This window comes from Centruroides vittatus, unplaced genomic scaffold (genome assembly GCF_030686945.1).
Source record: "Centruroides vittatus isolate TY-2023 unplaced genomic scaffold, ASM3068694v2 contig_875, whole genome shotgun sequence".
Lineage (NCBI taxonomy): Eukaryota > Metazoa > Arthropoda > Arachnida > Scorpiones > Buthidae > Centruroides > Centruroides vittatus.
In genome coordinates this window covers 1,357,670-1,382,852 of record NW_027122567.1, presented here as the reverse complement: position 1 = coordinate 1,382,852, position 25,183 = coordinate 1,357,670, and the positions used below count along the sequence as shown (strand labels likewise).

At 25.6% G+C, this 25,183-nt stretch overlaps 1 protein-coding gene across 4 annotated transcripts in view; it reads right to left on the bottom strand.

Moving 5' to 3' along the window:
• LOC136982976 (neural-cadherin-like) overlaps positions 1 to 25,183 on the bottom strand; it is a 420,472-nt gene that overhangs the window by 36,918 nt on the left and 358,371 nt on the right. For all 4 annotated transcript variants that reach the window (XM_067279558.1, XM_067279559.1, XM_067279560.1 and 1 more), the window contains exons 21-29: positions 22,394 to 22,653; positions 22,077 to 22,210; positions 21,317 to 21,565; positions 20,841 to 21,050; positions 19,482 to 19,772; positions 18,183 to 18,430; positions 17,236 to 17,513; positions 16,815 to 17,160; positions 185 to 430 (exon numbers count right to left, since the gene is read on the bottom strand). In XM_067279558.1, coding sequence (XP_067135659.1) covers positions 185 to 430; positions 16,815 to 17,160; positions 17,236 to 17,513; positions 18,183 to 18,430; positions 19,482 to 19,772; positions 20,841 to 21,050; positions 21,317 to 21,565; positions 22,077 to 22,210; positions 22,394 to 22,653 — 2,262 coding nt within the window. The remainder of the gene's footprint in view (positions 1 to 184; positions 431 to 16,814; positions 17,161 to 17,235; positions 17,514 to 18,182; positions 18,431 to 19,481; positions 19,773 to 20,840; positions 21,051 to 21,316; positions 21,566 to 22,076; positions 22,211 to 22,393; positions 22,654 to 25,183) is intronic.

Genomic DNA, 25,183 nt, shown 5'->3' with positions numbered 1-25,183 from the left:
ATTTTCCTTTTTTCGGAGTTGATTAGATAATTTAATAATAACAAAAGACTACGAATAACAAAAATAAGTTTTGTATTTAAACATAAATAATTAGCTTTTAAAGTACATTTAAGTAAAGTAAGTACAGTGCATTACGATTCAATAAAAAAACTGCTAAAGTTTTCTAAAAAAAATGTCAACTCACCTCACTGTTATGAATAAAATTTTTGATGCACCCATCAAATCCAACTCTTGTGTGTCGGTGTTCCCAGGTGTAATCTGTTAAAAGTTTATGATGAACACCACCAATTTGAAGTGGTGTATTCACATTTAAAAATTCATTAAATGGTGGAATTGTTTCTATCTTTTCACAAAGCGAGCGATCAATTTTTGGAGGATCAGAATCTTCAAGTTTTGCTTGTTTACAATTATCAATAACAATACGAACAGTCTAAAATAAAATAAAAATTTATTAATAAATTTCTCCCTTAAGGATTAAATTTAAAATTAAAATGCATTTATTTCTATTTCCTTAATAGAATTATTTCATATTTTCAGTTCTTAAGATTAAGAACTGTTAAATAAACAACTTTTCTGAATTTTGAAGTAATATTATTTCATTTCAGAAATAATTTTAATTAGAAAAAAATTCTATTGTGCAATTATAAACATAAATAAAATGTTTTTAAATAATGTTATGCTTTCATCATCACCATTATCATTTATTAGCCATTGAAAAGACTTTTTCTAATATCATAATGTTAAAATTTGCAATTATTTCATCTTTATATATATATATAAGACGAAATAAAAAAAATCAATATTTTATATCAAAAATAACAAAATGTATTGATTGAGGTTTTTGGAAAAATATTTCAATTAGATTTATACTTTTAAAGTTTGTTCATTTTATAAAACTAGGTTTGTTTTTAAGATAAATATTTTCAATATTCGAAGTAAACCATTAATCTTATCATATTTATATTTGTATATTAGAAATTATTTCAGAAAATAAAATGAAATTTAAATTAACTAATTAAATAATTCTTTAACAAATTATTAAAAATTAAAATGATAAAAATAAACTTAATAAGAAATTACATGATTAGAACAACTAGAAGTAGACGTTAGGCGCCTTAATACCCATTTTTTTTACTTAATTTTATTTTATCTAATTTTTATAATTTATGTGCTTTATTGGATTATAGCTTAATTACTTACAAGTAAAATTATTATAGTCAACATTAACTTTTTGTCTTTTTTTTTAAATTAAATGGTATCTTAATCTTCATATACAGTACTATATGAATAATAAAATAAAAGTTTTTCTGCAATAATTTATTTTTTATAAATAATATTCTTTATTAGAATCAGAAATGAAATCAATTAAAACAGTTTACATTCATCCTAAGTAAAGCATGAAGATAAAATCATTAAACAGATTCTTCAGTCAACTTTAGAATATAATATTCAACAAAAACCATTGATTTTATTTAATGAATCATATTCCTTTACGCTTATGAATATTCAACTTTAAAAAAATATTTAATATATAAAGTACAGAACCTCAGAAATATTTTATACACACACGCGCGCGCGCATTTTACCAATTATTTGCGATTAGTACTATTTACATTATACTAATCATTTGAAAAATTTTATATCAGAATCCATAACAATTTTCTAAAACATAGTTATTCAATCATACCTGCTTATATTTTAACTTTTTTCTTATGCATGAATATATAAAAGAATACATATAAAAAAAAACAAATTTTATACATAAAAAATTCTAGCTTTTCGAATCTTAAAGTAACTTTTTTTCATCTTTTTTAAAGTAAGTTTTATGATTATATATGATTATATAACATTAGAAAATTCAATTTTTTATTATATAAATGTAGATCTAATAAATTATTCATCAAAACTGGTACTAAACCTATTTTTAATTTACCATATTAAATAATTTGATTCTCTGAATTTTTATAATATATATTCTTTACAATACACGACCTTTTTTTTTAGCTAAAATATTCACACATTTATTATTTTCAAATTTTTATCCACTCTGCCTAATTGAACTTACTACTAAACATATAAAACTGTTTTAAGATATTTCAATGTTTATTTTGATTTTAGAGGACTACAGTAGAGTACATACAATAAGGCAGTAAGTGTATAGATACATCCTTTCAGAACCAAAACATGAATTCTATTTTGTCAACAAATATACATTATTTAAAATTTAAAATATTCAATTATTGATGATTATAAAAAAATAAATCACATAAACATTAATTTTTAAAATACATTAAGATATTTTATTTACAATATTATATGTATGTGTGCGCGCGCGCGTGCGCGGAATTAGGCAAGTTTTCCGTTTTTGACAGACTGAAATAAGAATTTGGTTTCTACTTCGAAGTATAAACGTACTTTTTTTTTACCAATTTTGAATCTAGATATATTATTTGTTAGATTCAATGAAATGACCTTTTCCTTTTATTTTGATGAAAAGAAAAGAGGTCAGAAAATAAAATATACATTCATGTATACAGTTTCAAACGAAAAAGAAAGTACACACGTGTTCTAAGAGAAACTTTTTTGTGTTGTCTTACTGAAAATATAGACTTTTAGACTCCATCTTGGGTAATTTACTTGCTCGAATTCGATACCCTCAGCTCTCCTGCGTTTGTCGGTAAAGTATTCAACATTTTCAGCAATTTTTTTTTTCTTTATACGTGTCAATGCATCGGGGAAAAAGCAGAGAGATCTTCTCGTTGTTTTAAAATCGAACTGAACTTAGACCTGTATAAATACGTAAGATACAGCACAAACGCAGACGAAAACAGAAAACATATTTATTATCTGAAGTTTACGTTGAAATCGAACATAAAATCGAGTATGGCAAGTTTCTTTTTTTACCATTGAAAATTTTCTTTCGACATATAGCCAATAGAAAAGTCTCTTACGATGATATTAGTCACGCGGTTCTATCTCAATTCAGAAAATAACATGAACTCACAAAGAAGGAATCAAAATACGTTTAAATCTATATTTGTTATAAAATTTAATGTACATTAGAAATTAATTATTAGAGTTTAATATAATTTCTGTTATACATTACATATAGCCTACTATAAGTTCTTTCACAGGATAAGAATGGAGTCGATGCTTATTATTCAACATATGCGAAGGAAAATAGTCTCGTGTTCATTATAAAGTTCTATATATTTTATATATATCAAACGTTTTTACAAATAATATATATATATATATATAAAATATATATATATATATTATTTGTAAAAACGTTTGATATTATAAAAAGCAAAGCACGTCACACAATGTCATATGACGTGATTGAATTTTCGAAAATTCAAATGTCACTTGAAGAATTTTCGTTGCTTAGCTACGGCAGTGAAGTGATTACACATTCAAGACCCAACACATCGGTTCAATTCTTACTCTGAGAAATACTATAGTTTTTAACACATTTCACTTCACTGTTGGATACTAGGATCTTGTCAATCGTGTTAACTGTAATTCATGCATTAGCATAGTGTTAAGCCCGAATCAAATACCACCTAAAGCACCTTGATTTCAACTATAGTATTATTTAACTAAACTATTTCTAAAATCCATCATCATATACACAAAATAAATGTTAATAGATTTAATTTAGTTCCTAATGTCTCGATTCGATAATCGTTTGAGTTTCCGTTTTTGATAGGTTACAACTAATGTAAATTAATAAGAGCAATATAATACACAGATTTCGTCTTAGAGGAGATATTCTGTGAAAAAATCTGACTGTAATCTGTCGAAATAACTGAAATTATCTCAGGCTTTTGGATGTTTCCGTTTTAGAGAGATTCCATCTCTCGCAGGTTTCAATGTACATAGACACTAATTATGAATTAGTGTAAACTAGGAGCCAGGGCTCCTTGATCCCCCTTTGAGTATGCCACTGGCTGATTGAACCCGTGATTAGTAGATCAAAAAGGCTCTGTTAGTGCCCAAAGAATAGAAAGAATCAAAGTTAAAAAATAAAAAAATAAATGTTTATCTTCACAAATAAAATTCTAAAGCCAGTAAAAATTTTTCAAAAATGTAATTTAAAACACTAGATTATATCAATATAGGAACAATATAAAAACAATAAAAATTCTTTTTACCCTTATATATATTTCAGGACAAAAAATAATTATGAAAAGTTTTAAAAGAAATAATTTAAACCTAAGAGAATAGAAACAAACATTTTGAAAAAAAATAAAATAAAATTAATTGAAAAACTAACTAGATAGAATGAGCAAACAAAGAAACAAGTGATTAAGATAATTGTTGAAACTATGAGAACGATTTAAATTAATTTTTCATATTTAATATATGACAAATATTTCATTTGACAGGAAAAAATATATTAAAAAATTCTATCAAAGGTATAATAGATAAAATAAATAGAATTATTCATAACAAGTTTATGAAGGTAAACAAACAAAATAAATATAACATTTTTTATTGCAATCACAAGAGAATCTAATGAACAGGAATAATATTTTTAAAAGACTTATGAAAATGTAAAATACAAAAAGATATTCTACCAATTAGCAATACCAAATCTTAACAATTTATGTAAGATATTTCATAAGATTATATCAGAATATTTATGTGGCGAACTAATTAAAGCATGCCAAACTAGTTGCAGAGAAGATCAATTAATTAATGGTTCAAATCTTCATATTGCATCTTATAATTGAATTTTACGAAACAATTACGCAAAATTAACGATTAAAATCTTTAGTGGAATCATGAATTTCAAACAAGCATTTCAGTCTTAACTAAAAAATGATCAAAATTTTATATATAAAAATGTTTTCGGTCTCTCTTCTTCTCTTTTAAAGGCCAGATTCAGTTACAGAAGAATCTTGCAATGGAATGGCAAATATTGTAGAATCGAGCAACAATTTAAATTAAAACGAAAGTGAAAATATAAATATTAAAATAAGCACGTAAATATAAACGCATTAAAATTAATCTGAATGAACGTAATTACAAAACAAAGGAATAAAATTAATTGAAAATAACGAAAATTAAAGCTTTGCAAAATTTTAACTGAAATTAATATGTTGTTGTTATAAACATTTAAGCGATAATTGTCATCAAGATGTTAAATGGTTACAATAGTAAATGAAGTAAACAACGATGGCTACGTACTGTACAGTATGCACAACTAATCAAATTTATCGATTATACGTGTGGTGAAAGAGGAGAAGTTTCTTGTATCTAATAATGCTGACGAAATTTTATCTAACTTACTGCATTTCTGGAATTAATCTTAACATATTTATATAATATGTGAATAAATCTTTTCTCCAATAATCTTTAAGATGGTCTTTCTCATTTTAGTAATAATTAAAGGCTGAATTTGTATGTAAGCGCATATTTTTTTCCTTAAACGCTATGATGTTGAAACACGATTCGGTTCCAAGTACTGTAGATCGAATTAAGCCCGATAAAGCATATCTTACATGCATTTTTAAAAGCCGCATATAAAAATATGCGTTTATGATTTTTATTGCATATTTTGCAGATCAGACCATTTTCGGATTTTGTAATCTTTGAATGATTATAAGTGCTACTTTTTCAAATGATCTAAATGATCTACAGTCCGTTTTTGTTATCTGTGCAGTGAATCTTTTATGCGATTGTACAGTTCATATGGGAAATATCACTCCGCCATCCAATTACAAAATGAGCATGTTAAACTCAAATGTTTTAAATTTGAATCGTCTAATTCGCATTCTTTTATATTAAAGTTCCAAAAACGAATCTTTATTTTTTACATTCTCAAAATCCTTTCAATTTCTTGGATTAGAATTATTGTTAATGTTATAATTATTGATTTTATAAAATCAAGTTTAAGTCTTTCAAAAAATCATAGAAATATAATGTTTAATTAAATATAAGACAGATAATTTCCTATAAGTAGTCGAACTACCGTGTATTGAGCATGCACAGGAAAGTTTACGTTATGTTGGCTTTGGTTAACCAACAATATGAGTGAAATAACAAAATCTAATGTCGAATTGCTAAGAAAATATGTACAGGAGTTCAGATCCTAGATATTTACGACAGAAAAATTCTTTAGTAAAATGTATGTGAAAAATTGTTTCCTTCTTTTAAAGGGTTCAAGTGTACTCAGCATATTGAAATATCCTTACATCTGCTCAACATGCAGCGTAAAACAGCAAATGATATCAGGAAAGTTTCAGTTGCACTGAAACTAACTTTAGTAGAGTTCTTGCTGTCATTTGGAAACGAAACATTACTATCAATCAATTTTAGCACTGAATCCATAATTAGTTAATAACGTAAGAGCGTTTACTCATTTCTCGTCATTTGTACAGCACAAATAAGAACATATGTCTATTTTAGACCAGTGATGTAACTACAAGACGAGAGGAACTAGGTTAACCCAGTCATCATCAAAAATCTTATAAACAATTGTAAATATAGAAATAAGTTCGATAATGATTGATTAGATAGCATAGAAAGTTAAAAAATTTTATTAAACATGTAGTTTTATTCCTAATTGACTTGATTGCGCAAATTCTACATGAAACATGTATTCACGTATTCTAATATACCGTATTTACTCGCACATAAGACGAGGTTTTTATTCATTTTTCACTGATTCAAAAACCTAGGTCGTCTTATACGCGCGAGCGAAGGATTCTTTGCGTTTATGCAATAATTTTTGTGAGCCATGTATTCACATTTCTTACCGGATGCTCACCCTATGATGTTTAAAAACAAAAGTATTTTATCTGGGTCGTTTGAATCGTTCTTGTGTATTGTCAACAATAAAGATGAATTGCAATAGGAAAAGCAAAGCTTTTGAATTGAATTCAAAATTGAAATTCCAAAATCAAATGGGAGCCCGATATAAGTTTAAATTTATTCCCAGGTGAAAACAAATGATTATTCGAAAATCAGAATTCGGAGAAACTCATAAGTGTAATCGACGGAGAGTGGATTCGACTGTTAAGAATAGGCAAAAAAGGTTCCGGATTAAGCAGCTTTAACATGAACAAACTGTGTTGTTGATTTTACAAGATTTGTCCTTAAAGTTTAAAATGCCAGTAATTTTTGCGAGACAATGTGTGCATTTACGTGCATTCGATATTTTATTTGTGATTAAACGAAATAAATTAGAATTGTATTAATAAATCTATTTTTTTTTATTTTGACCTTTAAAGTCACACCTCGTCCTATATGCGAGATCGTCTTATAAGCGAGTAAATACGGTATTCCCGTATTTTGAGACATTATAATCTTCAATTCCTTGTGTCATCTATTGTGGCATGTTTATCCCCTCATCCATCTAAAAAGTATGACATAATAGACAATAATATGATTTGCTTACAAGTAGAAGTATTAATTCAACCTATAAATTTTAGTGTTTATTACTGGGACTTTTTCGTAATGCAAATTCCAGGAATTTTAACATGAATGTGTAGACGCTTATAAATCCGACCCTTACAAGGGGAACCGGGAGGTTGTCATCACCCACTTCGACGAAATTTTTATAGATGTGTAGTATTTTACTTGTACTTAAATTCTACCAAAGCCGCAGAACCCACTATTCGGAAATTCTCGAGAAAATCACGATTAAAGTTTTTCTAAAACTATTAATGAAGTACTATGCAGAAGTACCCTTCAAACATCCTGATTAGTTAAAGCGATGTACGAAGAGCTGTTACTATACAGGTTCGAATACTACGTGTGATAATTTATTTTTACATTTTTAATTTAATCTTATTGTTAACAAATTTGCTATGTACAGTTTTTAAAGTCATTGAAATTTATTTTTTATTTTAATTACTCCACATTTAGAAAATACATATAACATTATAATCACATTTCGTATTGTTTAACCTAATGTAAGTTCTTATATTATACATATCAATACATTTATATTACGTTTCATATGTAAGAATAGGAAGGTATAATAAGCAACTCAACACCATCCGTACTATCTTTCCAGCAAAAAACATATATACTGTATATAATATATTAGTAGATAGATAGGCCTAATCTAATCACGAAAGAAAACTAGACAAAGATTATGCTTTCTGCCTGGACGGTTCAGTTTTACCGGTCATGTAAGGGAGCCGCACAGAGTTCATCCTTTTAGTGTAGAAAGGGAAGCGACCAAAGTTGACAGCTAAAATTCTCTTTTCATTTCGCCAGTGACTCCAATGATGGACAGTATAAATAAAACCGTTAATTTAAGCATGCCAAACAAATTTTTATAAAAGACGTTTTTGCTTATACTGTACAGGTATACCTCGTCTTACGTCGGTAATTGGTTCCAGGAGAGGCGACGTAAGTCGAATTTACTTGTGTAGTTACGACGTAAGTCGTAGTTTCGACTTACGTCGTAACTAAACGCCAATAATGGAGGAAACGCCAATAATGAGCACTTAAAGACCGCTAAATAAGACGACAACACAGGAACACAGATGTTTTTATGTTTCGTTCTCTAGGATTTATGATGATTATATTAATATTTACTGTAAATATACATATTTTAATATGATTTTATGTGCTTTTAACGCTTTTCTAGTGATATTACGACTTCAATGTTTGTGGCAGACGGATTTAAAGTCGAATAAACTGATTTAAACTTGATTTTTATTTTTCCATATACTTTTTTGACAAACGACGTATAATCGGGAACGACGTAACTCGAGGTATACCTGTATTTGGTTTGTGAGATATGTATATTCCTATGGCATCAACGAGCAATAGTGCACTGTAGCTATTTCCTTAAAACTGATAGAGAAATAGTCAATCGTGAAGATGCTATTAAAATACACCCTCTAATTCGCAACCAGTTGGGCGAACCAGTTTTTTGTGACATTAAAATAAGCATGGTTTGCATCTCAAATAACACGCGAAAGAAATATTTTCAAAAAATGTTAATGAAGTTTGTTTCCTACCCTCTGTTATTAAAACAAAATGTAAAAATTGTGCGAATGAAGTAGCAATGATTATTTGTGGATAGTGCACCAAACCACTTGTAAAATTAATTGTAGGTATTTATTGCATGTATATTTGTTTTTTTTTTTTTTTTTTGCCGAAATCTTTAAATTGCTGAAAAATAATTTTTGAATTCCCTGATAAAGAATAATAAATTTAAAATTCGATAATTACATATGGCATAAAAATTGTACATAACGAATTTAATAACAATAAGATTAAATTATAAATGTAAAAATAGAAATTTATCTCATACAGGATTCGGAACCCACATGTTAACGTTCTTCACACAACGCCTTGACTAATCGCGCCAAGTCACCGATTCCTGTTAATACACAAGTTTCAGCATATGTATCATTAGCTCTATGAAAACTAATCGTGATGTTCTCGAGAATGCCTGCATAGCGGGTCCTGTGGCTTTGGCAAAGTTTAAGTACGAGTACGTGTAAATACTACATATCCGTAAAATTTCGTCGAAATCGGTGGTGACAACCTCCTGGGTTCCCCTTATTAGTAATAATAATAGGAGCATTTCAATATAATTTAATACCCCCGCTCTAAATTGTGCTAATAAAATATAGTTAAATATTATTTTTATTAACAGAGATAAATGTTATTTTTTTCTCCTAATTAAAATCGAATGATAGAACCAATGTAGTACAGATTCTCGTGTTTTTAGTAAGTTTGGTCATACAGATGTCAGCTTTATCCATATTCTTTGTTTTGTCTTCATCAGATTTCAACAAATACATAAGAGAAGGCAAACGTTTAACAGTTTCATTTTATCTACGTATGGAGCTAGGGGCGTATCCAGGGGTGTACTGGTGCTGAAGTACTCCCTTGATACCAAATCAATCAGTTTTGTTACTTCAAGATAAAAATAAATATACAGTAAATTGATAATACATATTGTTTGTCTTCAATAACAGAAAGTAATCTTATACAAACAGATAAAAAAAAGCAGACGAATTTAAGCTGATATTTCTCGGAAAAAAATGTCGAAAAGTGTAGAGCATAGACTAAAGATAATTATATATGAATTCAAAATAAATGTACTTCCAATAATTTCTAGTAAAAAGAAGAAATTAAAATTATTTTATATCTTTTATATTCCTCCTTTTGGAATCATATTCAGTGTAAATCATACTGTATTTTGTATAATTTATAATTAATGTGTCAATTCAAAATTATCGGTTATCTATATTCCATCAATCTATTTTACAATTTAAAAAATTTAATGAAAAAAAAATGAAATAAAACGTTAGGTAACTAAGGTAATTCTAAAGTAGAGAAACATTCTCCTAAAACGACAAGGGACACGTGCTTGGTACCCCCGAATCTGCTTTGAGCAGCATTCATATCAAAATCCTGGATACATCAGAGTATGGAGCAATACTTATTATCAGGTATTCTTTGTTTATAAAAGTTTTATTTTATTTATTTATTTTATTTCATTACATTTAGAGGAAAAGTCTTGATAGACATTTGATTTCCGCCCCCTACAAATACCACCCCTTAAAACAAAAACAATCAAAATAAAAAATTAAATAAATAAAATAAAAACAGATAACAAATTTTAAAACATATACAGCGCTTTATTATATTTAAATTTAAAATCAGGGAGATCAAGATGTAAAAATTCATCAAAATTATTAAGATTTTGCGATAAACGGTAGAAGAAAGAGCGTTGGGAAAGATTTAGACGATAAGACGGAGTAAAAACGTAAGTAAATAAGCGAAGTTTTCTAGATGGAATTTGGAGCGAAAGCAAATCTTGGTAAATAAGATAATTAAAATAGCTTATTTGTAATATAACAACAGATCAAAATATTTAATTCTCTCAAAAAAAGATGGGAAGCCCAGACGAATTCCAGCAATATTAGAGTCAACAGTGAAAGGCAAATTACACATTAAACGTAGGATGTATATTATTTATAGCAGAAATAATTTTGTGTAAAAGGGGAGGTACAAGATGGGCAATCCATAATCAATGCAAGATTGAAAATTAGCATTAAAAATGGTCCGTAATGTTCTTTTATTAAAGATGGGCTTACAAAAATCGTAGTAAAATTCCATGTGTGATAGCCAGGGATTTAGTTTATCAATATGATTTTTGAAAGTAAGTTTGGTGTCAAAAAATATGCCTAAATGACTAATAGAAATTACGTAATTAATTGGATAAGAATCGATGTAAAAAACAGGTAATGAAGGATTACGAATCAAAGCATAACACATAATCACTGTTTTTCTCTGAATTAATTTTCGGGTTTGCAGATTTAAACATATTTATTAATAAATTGATACCAGACTGTAAGATAGACGGATCAGAACAGATTAATTTTATATCATCGGCATAAGCTATAATACGGCAGAAAAGTTCATTTAAATATATTGAAAAGAAAAGGCTACTAAGAATAGATCCTTGTTGGATACCACATAAAGGAAGAAAATCAAGGAAAGTGTAATCACCTATTTTAATTTTATAAGTTCTTAATAAGAAATAATTGTTGAACCAAGAATGAATCGCAGTTTAATTTTAATAGTGTTTTAATGTTTATATTCGTGTGTTTAAATTAAAATAAAAAGATTAAAATTAACTGTTATTGGACTCTACAAAATTCGATTTTTCATTGCAAGAATTTTCTGAAACTGAAGCTGGCGCAAAAAAGGCCAAAAACTTTTTGACGATGTTTCAAGAAAAGTTTTAGAAATCTGTATCTCTTAATACAGTGTAACTCCAATTTACGAGCTTACCTCATTCCTAAAAACCTTATCAATCGAAATTTCTTTAAAAAGGGACGAACTTTTCTACTGTGTCTTATTATTATTTGATCTTATGATCAAGATATGTACTTGTTATGGCAAACCCAATCAAACTATAGCCAAACAATAAAGTGCTGCAAAACATCTATCAGCAAATGATTCTAAATAAAAGGAAATGAAGGTGTTGTGTAAGTTTTCATTGATATAAAAAAAATATGAAATGAACAATTATTTATTGTGACAGAGTCACAATGCCGGACTGCAATTTTTGACCATCTTTTAATTAAAAATCACGTGACTTCAGGTCCAGATCGAAAGTTTGTATATAGTTACTCGGGATCTCCGGCCCTAAGCTTTCTCTATGTAGTCTCGATTGTAGTAGTGTCTTGCCCCTAAACATCATACTTTTCCTGATAACAATCGAGTCATGCAGTCACTAACTCCGTTCTGGAGAAAATTTTGAATTAGAATCACTCACTTGCAGTTTAGACCGGAAGTTCGTACATAGTTAATTGAAATCTCTAGCCCTTAAGCTTTTCATTTTCTGGTCTCGATTTTCATCTATCTAATTCTATTCCCAAGATTAAAGGAAGACAGACGACAGTGGAAACCTAACAATTTGAAAACTGCAGTCAAATGAGAGAAGTGATGCCACATAAGAAAACAAAAATCAGTTACGATTATAAGCAAGCATAAAACAAGTAAAAAAAGTAAAATAAGATTGCTTTTTAATTAAAGGAATCGTAATCAATGATAAAAATGATCTGTAATGTACAGTTAAAGTTTCTTAAACTTCATAACTATGTTGGAATAAGTTGGAATAAATAGCACTATACCTAATGAACAAATACACAGTGCAAATGAAATAACAAAAATGGAGACTGTAATACCAGAGATTTAATTGGAGTGAGTAGGAATTTTAATCTTGTCACACTCACGATGTTTAATCTTGTAAATTGAGGTCATACTGTATATTAAATGGTCCAGTTTTTTCAATCAAGTTTTATTATATCTGAATTACTTTGCTAGAAAAAGAATTCAGTTACAATATACTTTTAACAATTTTTAAATTTGAATTTTATATAGTTATTCATATTTTTTATTACATTTTCCAATAAAATACTGTTTACTGCACTGTTAATTAATGACACCAAGACAGAATAGTGTCTGATTACTTTGAATTACTATTTTTAAAATGAAGATATATGAAATACAGTTGAATGTAAAAGTAAACTTTATTTCTTACATGATATATTGCTAATATTTGTTATTTTATTCAATATCTATTTTTAACAAGCAAAAGCTTCTCGAAAATAGATACTATACTTTACTTCTCAGTTGTTGAGTACTTACCTTAGTAGTCAACAACTGAGAAACTTTTATTTATTTTTCTCTATTTTTATCATCTGTAAGATACTTTTATATTATTATAACTTTAATCTAAAAATAATCATTATATTTATAAATGAAAATGAAGTCATTTTTAAAAATAATTTAACTGTCAATACAATATTGGTTTCTGTTTTCTGTTAAACATTAAATAGTTTATACAGTTAAATAGATTTATAAATTTTATGCAAATGTAGTGTTTTAATATTTTAAATGGATAAGGGATTACAAAACAAACAAAAACGAATTGGAAACACTAATTATAAAAACAGATTAGTATTTATAGCATAATTTATGTTAGTATAATTGATATGTTCTAATTATATTCAATTCAGATGAGTTTTCTATTTTTTAGTAATCTAGATCATGAAAATTATACCATTCACAATATCACTGAAGCTTTTGCAAAATAAATTATTTAATAAAATATTTACAATGACATTATTTCTTATATACAATATAGCCAAAATTCATATTAACCAAATTTAAACCTAAACTGCAAGATTATTTTTTGGGTAATGTTAATGCTAATTTTAATTAATTACATATCCAATTTTGTCTAAAGGTAGATTTTTAAACTGCTATCTTGATAGAAATTAATTATTAATTTAATTAAATAATTTAAAAACTTTTGAAGAAAAATCAATAAAAAGTAAAACTCTGCTTACTACACAGATGCTATCTAAAACTATATTTTATCTTCATTTTTAGACAGTTTAGATTTAAATTTGGCATTACAGTATTTCAGATAAAATAGTCAAAATAGTTATTTTGCAAAATTAGAAATTCTATGTTACAATATATATATAGTAATATAGAATTTATAGCCTTTTTGTTTTGATTTACACAATAACTTAAGCTATTTTATTTTCTCATTAATAATATTTTATACTTTCCTTATATATTTAATCAAAATGATTTTCAGTTTTTATAAAACAAGTTTATCTACTTTATAAAAATGTCTTCTGTTGAACATGATGATAAAACTCTAATTTTATATATCTTATTAGATATTAATATCCTTACATGCTTGAATTTTATATCTGAATCAATGTTGACAAAATTTATATTTCATTTATATATATATCAAAATGAAATATAAATTTTGTCAACAGTGATTCAGATATATATATATAATTTTGTAAAGTATTCTGTATTTATTGCAAAACATATTGAAGTTAAGAATATAATGAATTTTTAAATTATATTATTCTTATTTATATTAAGAATCTTTTCATTCATAATTCAAATAAATAACAATAGATAAATAAGCACAAAATTCAAAATTCACAGATAATTGATACAAATACAGAAACTAGCATAATTTTATCTATAAATGCATATTTACATAAGTAAAAATTTTGTTTTGTTAAGAATAATTTAAAATATTAACATGTACAGTATTATGCACAGTAAAAAGTCTAAAATAATTATGCACAGATTGATTAAAAATTTATAGTATTAATTTTAAGATCTGTATGCCAATTTTCTTATAGGACATAGTAATGTAATAAATTTTACATTACTGAAATTTTAATAATAACAGAGTTATTAAGTAAATAATATCAAAAATATAAATCACATGTTTAAATAAAAATACACAACAAAACAAAAAAATGTTTAATATAGAATGAATCTATTCATTCTGCCTTTTAATGGGATTCTATTTTTACCTAGGATATTACTTGTTTTTGAGCTAAGGTTATATTTACCTGCATTAATGAGATATCTGAATACAAATCTCAAGTAAGATCAAGTTTTTCTTATTCTTCATGCTTCTTGATATATATATATATTTATATTTATCAGGGAAAAAAAATATATATATATCATATAAAAATATATATATATCATATAAAATATATATATATATATAATTATCAGGAAATATATATATATATATATATATATATATGTATGTTTAGAGTGAGGATTTAAATTTAATTTGTTTATTAATAAAATTAGCAATTAATAATTTATAAACAATTTATAGTTTCATCATATTTAATAAAAATGTTAAATTATTTTAAAAACATTTTTATAATTAAACACAATTTTGATGAATTATGATGATATTGTTGTACCCACATCTCATAGAAGATATGGTAAAAATACAAAATCTAAAACAATTGTTATGGCTCTCAATTTTTTATGAAAACTATACTATTGTAATTTTGATAATTACAAGCAAATTTCCATCAAAGCTGGAAGTACATAAACAAAATTTCAGTTTGATTTTAATTATTCCATATTTTATTTCCTCAAGTGGTCCAAATATCTCAAAAACAAATTAAATTGTATCAGTCCTGGAATTATTGCTTCCAGCAATTCCTGCATTTGTAATCAGTTTCATTCCATAATACTATTAATAATAACAGAAAATGTAAGTATATTCTTATTGATGTATTTTAAACATTATAAAAATAAAGAAAAGAATAGAATTATTTAAAAACTAATATAAACATTACAAGTGAAATATTCTTATTTGTAACAAGCAAGATGTTGGTAATTGAAATGATTTAAAAATCTGATCTATATAACTAAAATAATTTTTAAAATATTCTTAACATTTTTATTACACTAAAAAAATTTTGGAATCTCTCAATCAATTTTAACTTTTGTATATAATATAATATTTAATAAATCTATTTCTAAACAAATTGAAACTTTAATAAAATAAATTTATATTTTACAGACTCATAAAACTTGAAAATTTCAGTTTAAAGTTTTAAAATGCTCTAATATATTAATTAAAGTAGTCATAAACAAAACTGTAAAATCTACAAAATGTTTTTGTGAATTTTGCAGTTTTGTATGACCAAATCAGACTTTTAGAAGATCCAGGTGACAATTTTAAAATTGCCACCAAATTAAGAAGTTATATGCAAAGTTTAGTTAACAATATAACAGATTGCAATTTTAATAATAATCCACATAAACGGATGACCAAAGGAAATATTGATTGATTAAGAATTAATATCAAGCATAAAAAATTCTGTACAAAATCAAAATAAAATAAACTTTTATATAAATTAATTATTACTTAGCAATAACTATTTTATATGTTGTTCAAAATGGAACTGTGTGGTTTGATCTAAAGATAAATGCTTAAAGATAAAACTTGAAAGCATTTATTGGTTTGGTAATTTTTTGTATATTCAGTATTTTAATCCATTAAAGCATATTTAATCTTACATTTCATTCAGTAATTTTATTTTTTGATATTTTTTATATTGATTCTTTAATTATATTTAAATAAGTTTGGTTTTATTTTGGAAATACCACCTAGTTACACAAATTTCTCTATATAAAATGAAATATTCTTCACTTATAATCATCATGTCATAAAGTAATATTTTGTTTTTTCTTAAGTGAGTATAAATTTATTAAAAGTAACAAAAATGTAGAATGTTTGTTAAGTAGTTTTCCAAATTTAAATATTGGTATATAAATCTGAAGTTTTATTTTAAAAATTATAAAATTATAATTATTTTCTTTCATAAATTACTTCTAAGGTAAAAACATATTTCATAAATTATTTTCTATAAATATTTTTTAAATATGAAAATTCTTTCAAACTAAAAAATAAATTTTAATATTAACAATAATATATTTTATTCAAAATTAATTATTACCTCTCTCTCCCAAAATATATCAATTTGATGCCATTCACCATCACTTAGAGAAGTGTGTTGAACTATAACTTCTGCTGTACCTGATCCAAAATCTATCAAAAGACGTGGAAAACTGTCTTTCAGTTCTAATGAAATAAAATCTTGCACAGAGACTTCACCAGGATCAGGATTTGCAATTGGTCCATTATAAAAAAGCAAACCATTAGGAGAACGAGTCATGAATTCTAAACTAAGATGAGAATTTTCACATTGTTGAAGAGATGGAAACCATGCCCAGCCTTTCCCATTAAAACTTCTGGTTGTTTGTTGACATTGTGGGCCTTCATATGAAGATGAGCATTTACAACTAATGAAAAGAAATTTTTTTATAAAAAATGCTAAAATTTTATGGCAAATTTTTGTTTTTTAGTCCTAATCCTACCTTACACCACTAGAAGTATCTGAGCACCGTCCATTATTATAGCATGGATAAGGCCTTTTACGACAAGTTTCCATTTCTGAAAAGTCTCGAGCACCACAGGCACATTTTGGATGAACCCAAGTATTAACACCAACAAATGAAGTTCGGTTAGCATTAACTACAATTGGTTGACGATCTACCATTAAAACATTGGTACAACTGGTTTCACAATTGATGTTCTCAAAAAGGCATTCATCAATTCCAACCATGGTGATATTGATTTCCACTCTTTGTTCAATCTGTAAACATCATTTATAATTATTAATCAGAAAAAAATTTTATTTAGTTATAAATTTGTGATAAAATGAAAAAATTAATAAAGTAACAAAAATAAATACACAAAATTTTATGATTGTGTAATTTCAGTTAAAAATGTATTCAAAAGGTTGTTTTAATTTCATTTATTTCCTAATCATTTGGATATATATATAAAATACACACACACACAAGTACAAATACATGTGAAAATTTAATAAACATACATATATTTAAAAATACAATCTTCAAATTAATTAACTCAATAAAACAAGAAGTAAAGAAATTGATAAAATAATAAAATTATTTTCTAAAAAAGTCCTTTTAAAATTTAAATTTAAACAAACATTGTAGACTGTATTATTATAGGTGAAGCTTTTATCTAACTACATATAAAATAACAACAAATATTTTAAGGATATACTATTTTTACATTTTTTGGCATAACTAAAGGAGTTAATGGATTTGGCTGGTGAACAGGTCACATAATGATATCTTTTTAAAATAATTGATGTATTTTCTAGCATCACATTTATATTTTCAAAATAATGTTATCAAAAATATTTCTGAGTTTCTAATATTTTAAATATATTTTAACTGTCTAAATTATTTATATTCTAATTTAATTTAATACATAAGATATTGTGACTTACCAGTTCACGATTTAAAGCAACAATTCCATTTAACATACTGGCTTTATAGTATGGTGAGCCATGTGCTGAAAAACGCACATCAGTGATAGGTGGCCTCTCTTGCTTTAAAATTACACTAAAAATATCTACATTATTTGGACTAGTGTTTGTGAGATCTGCAATCATATCTCTGAACTTTTCATATTTACTCTTCACTTGACGATTTTCCTTCCAATTCCAAACACGAACAAAATCTTCAGCAGAAATTCCTTTCAAAATAACAAAAATATAAACAATTTTAACACATTTTTAACACAATATCTTCATTTTACTTTTATTGTATAATTTTAAATTGCACTATTTATAATTCATATTTATTTATGCATTTTTTAGTTATTTTTCATGATTTTTTAATACACTATATTGTTGAAGTTTTTGTTAAATAGGGGGTGGATATCTTTTGCTCTCATATAGAATAAATAAACACATAAATAAATAAATTTTAAAATATAAATTTTTGTATAAATGCATTGTATATAAATTATGCTTAATAAAATGTTTAATTTCTAATTTCTTTCCATTTATTTATTATAAAATTTATAATATTACTGTTTTAATATTTAATTTTTTTTAAATTAATGATGAATAAATTATACATAAATTAACATTAAAAGCTGTTTAAATATTTACATTATTATTATTAAAAGTTACAATTCTAATTATGGAAATAATTTGTTTATTACTAAGCTACATATATTTGAAAACATTCCTTCCAAATATACAATAAAAACTGAATATCATAATAATTTATAAAGTGAAATAAAAAAATAAAACAATTTTTTTTTATTTTAATAAAACATAAATCATAAATTAACCAAAATTATTAACTCATTTAACTTATTACATAAATTGCTTAAAACATGTGACTATTTTTTATTTTTGTACGTGTAATAACAAAAAAGTCTGAGAGTATATTATAATATTGATATCATAGAAGAAAAATTGTTTCAGGGACAAAATAACAGAATGGAAAATATTCTTTGAATCTTATTTACTGTATACTAAGAATAGCATTTCTATAAAATTTTCCTTAGTAAAAACAGAATTATATGGAACAGAATTATATGGCATTATAACAGAATTATAGTAAAACAGAATTATTAACAGAATTATATTTGTATCAAAATCTAATAATTTTTAACTATATTTTTATTTCTTTAATTTTGCTAATGTTAGAATTAAACAAACATAATTTACAAGGATTATTATTTAAATTATTTCAAAAATATTTAAAATAATAAATTAGTAAAACTTAAATACCTGAAATTCTAATAGAACCAGAATTATAAATAGCTTCTTCAGGTATTTCTTTCACAATAACTGAGACATTGGCCAGAACATCATGTGTATAAACTCTATCATGAACTGTAAACTTCAAAAAATATGTTCCTCCACTAGTAACATTTTTCATTGTAATCATACCAGTATCCTTATCTAAATCAAAATTTGGATGGACAACATGATTCTCCCAATAAAATATTTTATCAGGCAAGTCCCAATCATCTAAGTCTTCAACATGAACTCTTCCAATTGGAGTAGGAGGAGATTCGCCTAAAATTTTTTAAGAAACAGCATTAAACTTTTAATAAAAATAATATTTTTATATGTATTCATTATAAGTGTTATATGTAAAATTATAACACTTATAATGAAAAGTGCAAAAAAAAAATAAATGTAGAAAAGTGAATAAAAATATATATAAATATATATATATGTTTAAAATACATGTAATCATTCTGATTTAAATTCCTTATAAAATCATATTCAAGTTTTTAAAGTTCATTTAAATTTAAATTATTATTTAAACAGCCTATTGTTTAATTATATTTTTGTTATTTTAGATAAAATCAACATCCCAAATGTTAACAGATCTGTGCAATTATTACATATAAGTTTTCATTTTATAGATTATACAAAACTTACTGTAAAATGTAATTATAATTATTTTCAGTTGTTTTTCCTATAAAGTATGACATTTCAAATTAAGTAGTTTTCAATATTTAATTGAAAATATATATTAATTACATCTGCCGTAAGGACAGTTAATTCCCGAAGTGATGAAAAGGATGTTAAGATTAAAAAGAAGACATTTTGTGATACTTCTTCGCATTTTAATTTGTAATGTATGACACTCGTCTTGGCATGTTATAACTATATTTTTTCATTTGTAGAATATATTAATTAATTAATTATTTTTCTCATTTTTATATTACTACACATTTTTATCATATGCTTCCTATTATAATTTTCCAGTTATCAAATTTATAGAATAACATGTAATATACAATAAAATAGGTCGTCTCTACAGTTCTCAGAATACATAAATAGATCACCAGTGCTCTCATAAAATATGCTTTTCTTTATAAATATAAAAAAGAGAGAAACTATTTTTCATTCAATTGTCAAAAAATATGATCATTGTTTTCCTTTCAGAATACTGTATATAATAATGTAAATGGCATTTCTATAATTTTCATGCCTAAACTTTTTATTAAAAATTTCTGATTTTTTCCAAATTTTATAGTATATATCAATAAATTATAACTAAAGTAAATAATAGAATTAATTTCTTATTCAATTAAAATAAATTAAAGAAAACTGAAATAACTGAATAAATACCTTTAAAATTATAAACAAAGATTGTTTTACTTCCAGGGTGCATTCTATTATCATTTGTGTCACCAATAATGACAGTTAATGTGCTAGTGCCTGTCATGGAAGGCGTTCCACTGTCTTTGATGACAATTGGCACAAGATATTCTTTTTGCTGTTCTCGATCAAATCTCTCTTTTGAACTCACTATTGCCATTCCATCTCCATTAGCACCAGCTGAGAAAACATACTTATTTTGTTAATACTGTATTATAACTATTAGTAAATAATATCAAAATATTTTTAAATATAATTAGCAAGTTTTAAAATTTTTAAAAACTATTTTAAAAATAGGATATATTCTATTTACTCAAATATTCTAGTCAATATTATCTATCAACAATATTTATTATTTTAAAAAATCTGTTATAACAACAATTTTTTATATTGAAACATTTAAATAAAAAGTAAAATATATAAAACAGTTATATTAAAACACATACTTGGATCATGCTGGACATCAAAAAACTGTCGAATAATGTCTGGAGCATTAGAATCTAAACGAAATGTGAATGGTGGACCATTGCCCTTTGATCGATCATCATCATCAGTAGCTAAAATTTCCTCAACTTTCTGAGGTGGAGAATGTTCCATAATAACAGGACGATAATCTCTCAGAAATCTTGGCGCATTGTCATTTATATCACTCACAACTACTGTTAATGTTGCTGTGGCTGTTCTTGGTGGTGTACCTAAATTCAAAAAAGAGAATTGTGTAATAAATATACTATTGGAAAAAATAATAATTTTCATCAGTTTTTAAATACAAATACTCTTCGGTTTTTCTTTAAGATAGAAAATATTTGAGAAAATATTTGAATATACTTGAAAAATAAAAATATATATTTTTTAAACAAACTTTGTTTCTTCTATAGTTAACTGCATATTACATGTATAAATATATAAAATGTCTATTAAAAAGAATTGCTAAAGAGCAAATAGCTCAAAAAATGTTGTATATTTTAATTGAATATTAAGTTTGAATTAAAAATTACTTAATTTAAGAAATCTAAAAAAGTATATAATTTATATTATTTACAATACAAATAATAAAAAAAAAAACTATAAAAAGTTATTAAATGAATTTATAATAAAAATTATTAATGAACGTTTATTTTTTTAAAGTATATTTCAGTAGCATTAATTATTTGTTTAATTGATTGATTATTAGATACTATGATGTTATGTAAACATTATAATTACCATCATCTATTGCCAAAATTTTTACTTGATGCCTGGGAGTTTCTTCCCTATCAAGTTTTCTTTGTATTTTCACAACTCCATTTTGATCAATTTTAAATTGTCTTTTCTTATCAGAAGAACGGTCAATTGTGTAACTATAAATCATTTAAAAATATATTTATTTATTTATATGAATGAAATTAAAAAATGTACATATTATCATAAATACTATATATTTATATAATATGTATGCTTCTTTGTCTGTATATATAAAATACTCTTTTAATTCTACATACTTTTTATATTTTAATAAATAAAAATTTTTCAATATACTGTACCTGACTTTTGATTTTCCACCTTGATCGGCATCAGTTGCCCGAAATGTAGCAAGACTAGTGCCCACTTTTGCATCCTCTTGAACAGTAAATTCAATGTTATGCTTCTCAAATTCTGGTTTATTATCATTAATATCCCGTAACCTAACACGTACTTTTGCATAATCCATATGATAAGGTTCAGTTGATTCACCACCATGATCACTTACTTGAATTGTAATATTAAAACCAAAACGTTGTTGTAAATCTTCAAAATCTAATGGCTGCCATAAAAAATTTATTATTAGACATTATGGTTATATATTAAACAGAAAATGTATAACATATCAGTAAATTTACAATGCTGTAAAATAAGTATTAAATCATCAGATTCATAAATAATTACATAAATAAGTAAATAATCTGATATATAAAAATATTCAATGTAAGAACTTATTATAACAAATAAACATTTACAGCAATAAAATATTAATGATTTCAATCTCATAACTATAATGATTAGTATAATATACAGTATAATATAATACATGACAGGCATATCAAGAGGAGTGCTTATGGTTCTGCAGCATCCTCTTGATGACAAAGCAGTCAGTTTTGTTAATTTAAAATAAAAATAAATATTAGATGTTGCATAATGCAATTAGGTAAGAGGGCTAGGTAACTAAAGTAATTCTAAGGTAATTAAGTAACATGCCCCAAAAAACAGCAAGGGAAACATGCTTTATTCCTCCTGAATCTGTCTTGAGCAGCACCCATATTTTCAAAATCCTGGATATGCCACTATTACATGACGTATATAATCTACATATATAAATGAGGATGTTTGTTTGTTCTCTATGCACTTCTAGACTGTTTGACCAATTGTTCTAAAACATGGCATTTACATTAACATACTTCTAAGTAATATTGTACATACCACTTCAAAATATTGATTTAATTTCTACGTGGTACGATCCAAAAGTTCGGGGAATGCAGTAATCTATGACAACAAAAGCATGCATTTGAAGTTAAAGCATATGAAATGGATTCTACCAAACCACCTCTATGTGTTCAGGTTAATTTCACCCATGTCATGTGATTAAACCGCAAGCGCTGCTGTTTTTTTCTGGAGATAGTTACCTTTGTTCTGCGACGTAATCAAAGTGGAGTTTCAAGAACAACCTCCAACATTTCGACTTCACCGTGACCTTTCACCGTAGAATCACCGTACACCTTTCTTAGCAATTTTAAAATCTCCATAGGCGTTTTACCTAAACGCTGACAAAATTTAATGTTGGAGGTTGTTCTTGAAACTCCACTTTGATTACGTCGCAGAACAAAGGTAACTATCTCCGGAAAAAACCAGCAGCGCTCGCAGTTTAATCACATGACATGGGTGAAATTAACCTGAACACATAGAGGTGGTTTGGTAGAATCCATTTCATACGCTGTAACTTCAAATACATGCTTTTGTTGTCATAGATTACTGCATTCCCCGAACTTTTGGATCGTACCACGTATATATCAATTAATTTCTGTCTACATCTGAAGATGTAGTGTCACCTGCATGCATTTCTAACAAACAAGAAAATAGTAGTAATAATTTAAAAAATAATAATAATATAATTCATACAAAACAGGATATAATTAAAAAAAAACAATTATAAACAAACAATATCAAATACATAACAGTCAATATCTTAATTTATACTGTGCCATCAAGATATGATAACAGTAATATCAATCAAGTGAATTGACACAAGGTGAAGAAGTACACAAGTAAAACACTTATGAAAATCACTTATGTGTATGATAAATTCTATTAAGTTTCCAAAATAGAGTTTTCATCATCTTTTTAATATACATAAAGGCAGAACACACAGTATTTCTCTCATTTCTTTTATATTCATCCATTTTTTTCATTTAAAAAATATTTAAAGATTTTTTATTTGACATATAGTTTTACTAGTCATCACTGATGAATTAATACTGATTATATAGTTTGGTAAAAAAAAATGTAAGATATTTTATTCAGTTAAATAATAGTTTAGAGAAAAATTTTCTAAAATAAACTTTTATTAAATTAAAATTCAAATACATCAATACACATATCAAATAGAAATTTAAAATATACTTAAAATATATAAAATAATATTAAATTTATTTTTTAAAACATATTAAACTAAATTTCATAATACAGTAGAGCATCGATTATCCGACTTATCGGTTAACCAACCGCGTTCTAGTCGGCAAATTCAAATGTCCGCTAGTAATGTGGCGCTACAATATTTGGTTATGTCTTGGCTACTTTAATATTATTTTTGTTAAATTTTTGCATGTTTTAGCTGGCAGCACTGGCTCAACCATGAAAGGGAGGCTAGTATTTAAACCAGGCCTAATACACTATACTAATAATGTATTTTTTCATACTTTTCGGTTATTTGACTTTTCAGTTATCCGACCAACCCCAGTCCCCAATTAAGTCAGATAATCGAGGCTCTACTGTAATTTAAAAATAAAATTTTAAGCTGTATAACAAGTTTTAATGTGCCAATGCTAAAAACAAATGATGCATGATTGAAAATGATTCAGGAAATAGTCTTTATATCACTAAAATACACTTTAAATTTTACAAAATTGTTACAATGTAATTTTGTTCTGCAATTTTTCAGTCATGAAACAAAAATTAATTTATAATCTTATTCTATAAATATCAGAACCATTAATTTTAGTTGCTTACTGATCAGATGAATGCTGAATGCTTACTAAAGTTTTATCACATTTTCTTTTGTTTTTGAATAAATAGTATTGTAT